General features: G+C 65.1%; 1 protein-coding gene across 2 annotated transcripts; it reads right to left on the bottom strand.

Moving 5' to 3' along the window:
- Positions 1-3,779: 3,779 nt before the first annotated feature.
- THEM6 (thioesterase superfamily member 6) lies at positions 3,780-6,687 on the bottom strand. Of its 2 annotated transcripts, none has more exons than XM_063080059.1 (2): positions 6,175-6,687; positions 3,780-4,050 (listed from the first exon to the last, which is right to left on the bottom strand). In XM_063080059.1, the coding sequence occupies exons 1-2, from the start codon at positions 6,685-6,687 to the stop codon at positions 3,937-3,939; spliced, it is 627 nt and encodes a 208-aa protein (XP_062936129.1). In that variant the 3' UTR covers positions 3,780-3,936. The 2 variants fall into 2 exon arrangements, with proteins under 2 accessions (XP_062936129.1, XP_062936130.1); XM_063080060.1 differs by having other exon boundaries at positions 6,334-6,687.
- Between the last annotated feature and the right edge of the window lie 242 nt (positions 6,688-6,929).

Raw genomic sequence — 6,929 nt, 5'->3', positions numbered from 1 at the left:
ACTGAGCAGGATGTCACGGCTTCTCGCGGCCTCAGCTTCACCAGCGGAGCAATGGGGATAATGCCCCCGGGGTCTTCGGGGGCCAGAGGAGGTGGGGGCGGGGAGAGCATTGGCGCGCCGTCCCCAGCCTGGGAAGGCGGGTAGGCGGCGGCGGCACCTGCGGGTCCTCCGCGCGGCCAGAAGAGGGCGCGCGCGCAAGCCCGAGGAGCCAGCGCCACCAGGACCCCTCCCCGGTGCGCGCACGGCGGGCAGGCGGGGACCCCGGCGACACGGCGCCTCCCCGGTCCGCAACTTCCACCGTGAGCTCCGTTAAGTCTGACCCCAAGGGGACTGCGGGGCCCAAAGCCCCAGAGGGGCAGCAGGGAGCTCGGAAAGCCCTTCCCCCGTTGCTTAGCCTCGAGGACGCCCACCTGTCTCACTTGTCCCCATGACCCTCCCGGCAACGCGACCCGCGGAAGCTGGGGCGGGTCACTGGTGGGAGCTCGGGCAGCCCGCCCACGGGGGCGGCGCCGAAGGGCCTGGGGACCAAGCTCTCACCACCTGAGAGGCTCCCGGGGCCTTAGGAGGATTTGGGGGAGGCTGCCAGGAAAGCTGAGCTGCAAAGAAATGCGGCGGAGGGGAGGGGAGCCCACCACGGGTTACGTGGCCCTCCTGGGCGGGGGCAGGAGAGAGGCTGTTCTCACCCCCTCCAACTGTCTGGAAAGGTAAAAGGAGCGAGCATTACTCTTCTATTGCTTTAGGAAGTCAGTAAACAGACGAGAGCGGGGACTGTGAGTCGCTGGGACACTGCCCTCCCCCGACCCTTAGGAGCCTCAGCCTCCCCAAAAAGGAAGTCTTGCCCTGGGACGCGTCACTTCCTCTGGTCAGTCTCGCTGAGCCACTGGGGCCGGGCTGGGAACTCCCTGCCCTAACCTGTTTCCTGCCAGTGAGGTGAGTGACTTGTCCCGTTGTCTGAGATTCCAAGAAGGAGCTTTAGCAGGACGCCACGCAGAGCTGCACTCAGCAAAGCTTGGAAGTGGGGGTCTGCATCCCTGGCCCCTAAGGGGGACACAGCACTGAGCCCGGAAGGCAGAGACTCAGAGGCAACTGCCCCAGCCAGGATGCAAGGGGCAGCCACTCCAACACCCCCGGCTTGTGCCTGGTGACATCAGGCTGCTTCCTAGACCCCCACCAAGGTGGCCCCAGGCTATGTCCACCCAACCCTCAGAGGGCACGATGACCCTTCCCCCAGGATGACGGTCCCCAGCACTGGCCCAGGTGATGCCCCCATCTCAGCAATGGCCACCCCACCCATCCTGCACCTCTAGGAATCCTGAGCCCCCACCAGCCAGGGCCCCTGAGTCACTCGCTGGAATCCTCCTCTCCATCCCACCCCAGCCCCACCTGGCCACCTCCTCAGGACCTCAGATACACTCCTGTACCCCGACCCCCTCACTGCTTTGCCAGCATCCACCAAGGGCCTCCTGGGCCTGGCACCAGACACCATGAGATGGGGGAGGGGGGCAACTGGAGGTGACATTCCTGCAGACTGGGGCGGGGGGAACAGGAGGGATATGAGGCGGCACATGTGGACAGTCACTGAGACCAGAACTCCACCTCCTGGCCGATGTGCACCTCCACAAGGTGGCAGCTGCGGAGCCAGGGACCCCAGCACATCTCCACGTGGTGCCGAGCAAGGCCCAGGGGCCCCACCCTGCAGCCTCCCCAGCCACCACCCTGCTCCCAGGCCCCAGCCAGCCATTCAGGACCACTAGCTGGACCAGCCCGGACCTGGGCCACCAGTATGCCCACTGTTTCCTGTCTGGAGTCCCATGGGAAATTTCTTGTCTGACATTACTCAGCTCAGACACCTGCCTTGACCCACCAAGCCATGTCCCCTGCTTCCCCTTCCTCCTGAAAGGGGTACGCCAGCCCCTGCACGAAGCCTCTTACGTGAAGAGCACATTTCATGCAGCCACAGGTCAGGGCGGGTGCAAGGCACTGGCTGGCCGGCCCCAGGCCTCAGGCAGGCCAGGAAGAGTGGAGGCTCTGGCAACTGTCCAGGCTGCAAACCAACTCTGAGCAGCCTTAGCAAGGCCTCTTCCCTTCAGGTCTGCCCCCACTGCTGAATGCCTGTTCCAAACCCACTGTCTCTGACTACCTACTCTGTCTCAGGCCTTTGGAGCTTTCTGGACTCTCCTGGGCAGGTGGTCAGAGCTAGGATGTGGCCCACATCCCCCCTCACTTGTCTCCCTCATGCTGGGGGGCGTCTCATCCCCCCCCGACCATCAAGGCCCATTGCCCTCTGCCCCCAACCGCCACCCCCCACCCTGCCCTGTGACTCCAGGAGCCTGAGGCACCAGAGTCTGGGACACCACCTACCAGGCCCCCGGGGTTACCCTGGGACTCGAAGGAAGGAAACTGGAAATCTGGGCCAGGCACCCCAAGGCTCAAGGGCTGGGGGCACAGAGAGGGCCAGGAGCAGGCAGGGCCAGCCAGGGGGCTTTGGGCAGCCTCTTCCTGGCCTCAGTCCCATGTTCTGTGTGACGAGGACAAGTCCTGCCTTGCCAGCCTGGTCCCTTCCTTCACAGCAGCTGGACAAGCCTGGACAGCCCCCTGCCCCTGCTAGGGGCCAGGGCTTCAAAAATGACCTTCCCCAGCACACTTACTTTCAAAACCCTTTAATCTTGCACTTTCTTTAAATAAAACTACAAGACTGAAGCTTTCCCATGGTGGCTGTAAGAGAAGAATGTGTGTAGGGTGGGAAGCGCGGGGAGGTGGCGGGGCCCGCCTGATGGCAGCTCCAGGTACGGTTCCTGGAGGGGCAACAGGGAGGCGGTTTCCAGCTGTTGCCTGCGCCCTGGGCTGGGGTGTGGGGGGCACATGGCCTTGGTCAGGCAAGCAGTGACCCTACACCCAGGGTCCCTGGCCTCAGTGCCCCAGCTAGAGGACACCCGCTCTGGGAGCAAAATGTATCAGCTAGAGCCTCAGGCTGGGGACCAGCCCCTGCTTTGGCATCATGCTAGGGAGGCAGCCCAGCCTCAGAGAAGGGCAGGGTGTCAGACAGGGACAGCTCTAAGAGGGGTACAGAGGCCTGAGGTGCTGTAGATCCAGAGAGGGCAGGGCCAAGCCCAAGGTCACACAGCATAGCCCTGGTGGGCACAGAGAGGTGAGGTCAGTGAGGGCACCCATGCAGAATCCTGCTCCCTACTGCGTTCTCTCCCCAACTAGGACATCTCCAACAGGAAAAGCCCACTGCCTCTGCAGGAGGCCCTGTGCCATCTGACCCCCTCCCAGCCAGAGTCCCAGCTACCAGCCCTGCTCTCCCACCTAGCCTGAATGGCAGGAGCTGAATGCCTCCAGGGAGCTTGGGTGGCCCTGTCCTCTGCTTGCAGACCCTGGCCAATCCTCCCTCTAAATGTCTGCCTGCCCCCATGCCTGGCCCTGGCCTCCGACCTCCCAGACCTCACCTGAACCCAGAGGGTGCGGCCTTGCAAATGCTGCTCTGACCCTTCAGAGGTCCCTGCTGTCCCCAAATCAGGCCCAAGCCCTGGAGCCTGTACCTAGGACTGCTCTGGCCTTACCCCTGCTGCACACCCCCATGACAGCTCAGGCTGTGCTCAGGGTGGCTCGCACTGGTCCCTCTGATCCAGGCGCTCTCCTGCCTGGCCTAGCCCCACAGAAGCTTGGCGTCACTGCAGGACCAGGCCAGGGCTCCTGCAGCCTGCACAGCAAGCCACTGCTGCCTGTTCATCCCACCCTGGGGACAGAGCTGGGTCAGGGCACCGATGTCACCCTCACCCCGTGCCTAGCAGAGAGAGTATCAACAGTTGTGGGGCCAAGCAGCTGAGGGGGGCTGGGCTGGTCAGGAGGCCACTCCAGCTGCACATTCTGCTGGTGAGCACCGCCCCCAGGCCGAGGACAGTGGGCAGAGTGGGCAGGACGTGGAGGCAGTGGTCACTGGTCTTTGACGACATCACTGAGCCCACTCTCAGCACGGAGCAGCTGGCTGCTGGCCTCGTTGTAGGTGATCCAGTGCCGTAGGTCTTCCGGCAGCTCGGGGGGCTCCACCTGTGAGGGGACAGGAGGGTGAGGCGCCCGTGAGGCCACTCCCCACAAGGGCACAGGAAGGGGCGATCCAGCCAAATTGATGCCTTCCTACCTCTGGGCCCTGCCCACGCTGTTCCCTCTGCCTGGAATCTGGTCCCCAGCCCCAGGGACCTTCCAGTAGCTCCTCCTGATGCCCGCCTAGCTGCGCCAGGCACCTCTCAAGCCCCCTGTGCTTGTACTTCGTTTTCTGTAACTGTCTCCACACCAGGCCAGGCCTGTCTTCCCGGCAATGCCATGCTGGAACACCCTGTGTCCCCCAGGCACCAGCCTCTGTGGCTGGCAGGTTGGAGAGGGCTGACAAGAGGCTCAGAAGAGCCAGAGGCCTCAGGAAGTCGCAGCAGTATGCAGGGGCAGAGACCATGGGAGCTGCTCTCCCAGGAAAGCACTGGATGGGGGCCTGCTGAGAGCCCTGCTCTTCCTCACGTGTACCAACAGGACTGGACCTGACCTCCCAGGTAAGCTCTGGGCCTGACCACTCCATTCCCAACTGTCCCCACTGCACATGCAGCCACACTCATGTGATGGGAACAGGATTCTGGGCCAGGTCCGAGGGGAGCGGGGCCTTGCAGACAGGCCCAGGAAGAGGGGAGAGGCCAGGCAAAGGCCCACCCCACCTCAGGGAGAGCGGCCACAGAGGAGCATAGAGCCAGGGCCTGTGGATGGGGCGGGAGCAAGGCGGGGGAACTGGCCGCTCCCACAGCAAGTCCAGGCACAGGTGGGCCTGGCTCTGCCCTGATGTCGCGCTCAGGCTCTCAGGACCACTCCTTACCTGCGCAATTTCAATGGCCAGACCCAGGGCTTGGCTCTAGACAAGCTCTCCCTGCCAGGCCACGGTGTCCCAGGCCAGCCTCTCAGCATTCAGGACCCCTGGATCCTGAGTCAGCTTGCCCCCAAACACATCCGGAACTTGGCCTGGGACCTTCCCCACCCAGTGCATCAGGCTAGAAACACAGGTGACTCCTGGATACTCCTGGCCCTCTGACCATGCTGGGCATCCTCAGCTGTAAGTCCCACCTCATCAACACCGTCCTAGCTGTGCCGTGGTCCTGGCCCCTCACCTCACGGGGATCTCACTACCAGCCCACACTTGACCACATCACGCCCTCCCTCACAGAAAAGCTTCTGGACTCCCCCTCTTCTCCACCTCCAAGCCCCCACTCTCAGCCCATTGGCTTAGTGCCATGGTGGCTGCCCTCTCCTGGTCTCCTGACACATGAAGGGACAGAAGGAGACCCAGGCCCTTGGGAGCTTTCCTGACTCAACAAAGATAGAACGCTGGGGAGCTGTGCCTGTGGCCCGCTGCACAGGTTGGGGCCGTTGCCATCGCCTCTCTGAGCCTCAGTCTCCCCAGCCCTGGTACGTCCCCTCACGACTGTGGTGAGACCTTTCTCTACTCCGGAGGTGCCTATCTGAGGCCAGAGCGCAGCGACCCCCCTGAGGGCACACCAGGGGCGGGGCAGGCACTGGCTGCCTGCAGGGAGGCTTTAGGAACCTGCCCACGAAGGGGCCTCCTAGCCACCAGCACAGCCCTGGCTGTCCCCAGGGCCCGGTTGCCACGCTGCAGTAGCAAGCTCTGTGCTGGGAGGAGCAGGCCCTGGGGACGGGCCTTGAGCCCCAGGCAGCCGCGTGGCCGTCCTCTCTCTACCTGGTAACTCAGGCTCAGTCCTAACCTCAAACTCAGGTGACCAGGACTCAAAGCTGTGAAAGGAGGTCCTGGGTACTCAGGAGCTCCCAGGACCCTCCTCCGATTGCCCGGGCCTTCCATCCTATGTTCAGAACCAAGGACCAGTGTGGCCCCGCACTACAGGCCACACAGCAGCAACAGGACCTCCACTCGTGGGAGAGGCCTGGGCTGGCTGCTCTGTTTTGGAAGAGGGGAAGGGACCACGCTAAACCCGTCTGTAAAGAGTTGATTCAGGGATCCTGGGACCCCCAATAAGGGCGTCAGTGAAGGAGAGACTCTGGGTCCAGAGTTAAGGGCGGGAGCGGCAGGAGGCGGGACAGGGCCCCTCCAAAGAGGCGAAAGGACTCCCCCAGGGGGAGGGGTCCGGGGACCGGGCACGGGGCGGGGGCGGGGCCGCTCACCCTGCGCTTGCACAGGTGCTGCACCACGCGGTCGGGCGAGGTGCCCAGCACGTGCTGCCGGGAGCGCAGCAGCGCGCACACGAAGCCGTCGCGCAGGCTAACGAAGCGCGCCTCCAGGTAGAAGGCGCGGTCGTCCCAGCCCAGCAGGCGGGTGCGCACCTCGAAGGGCTCCAACAGGCGCAGCGAGCGGCGGTAGCGCGCGCACGAGGCGGCCAGCACGGCGCGCGCCCCCAACTCGCGCAGCGCCCCGAGCACCCCGCAGCGGGTCAGGTGCGCGGCGCGCGCCACGTCGGCCTCACGCAGGTAGCGCGCGTTGTTCATGTGCAGCAGCAGGTCCAAGTCCGAGGGCAGCACGCGGCCCGGGAAGCTCTGCTCGGCCAGCAGGTCGCGGACGCGCGGCTGCAGCAGGCGCGCGCGCAGCACGGCGCACGGCACGCGCACCAGGTACCAGCCGTCCAGCAGCGCGAAGAAGGCGAGCGCCAGGGCCAGCAACGCCACCAGGAGCCCCAGCATCGTGGCAGCGGCGGCAGCGAGGTCCGCTGCGCTCTAGCCGGCAGATGCCGCTGCGCCGACGCCCGCCTCCCTGCCGGCCGGCGGGGAACCTGCGAGCGCGGCGCGGCCGGAGCGAACCACCTCGCCAGGCCGGCTGAGGGGGAGGCGCGCCGGAGGCTGCGGGCGCCGCGGGCCGAGTCCAGGCGCAGCTCCCAGGCCCCCCCCCGCGTCCTCAGTGGTCCGTTCCTCCCCCCCCCCCGCCC

This window comes from Cynocephalus volans, chromosome 15 (assembly GCF_027409185.1).
Source record: "Cynocephalus volans isolate mCynVol1 chromosome 15, mCynVol1.pri, whole genome shotgun sequence".
Taxonomy (NCBI): domain Eukaryota; kingdom Metazoa; phylum Chordata; class Mammalia; order Dermoptera; family Cynocephalidae; genus Cynocephalus; species Cynocephalus volans.
The sequence above is the reverse complement of the archived record's forward strand: the minus strand, read 5'-3'. Positions and strand labels throughout refer to the sequence as shown.

Coding starts and splice junctions, on each gene's coding strand:
- THEM6 (XM_063080059.1), bottom strand. CDS start 6,687: ATGCTGGGGCTCCTGGTGGCGTTGCTGGCCCTGGCGCTCGCCTTCTTC. Junction 4,051..6,174: donor AGCACCTGTGCAAGCGCAGG/GTGAGCGGCCCC, acceptor GTCCCCTCACAG/GTGGAGCCCCCCGAGCTGCC.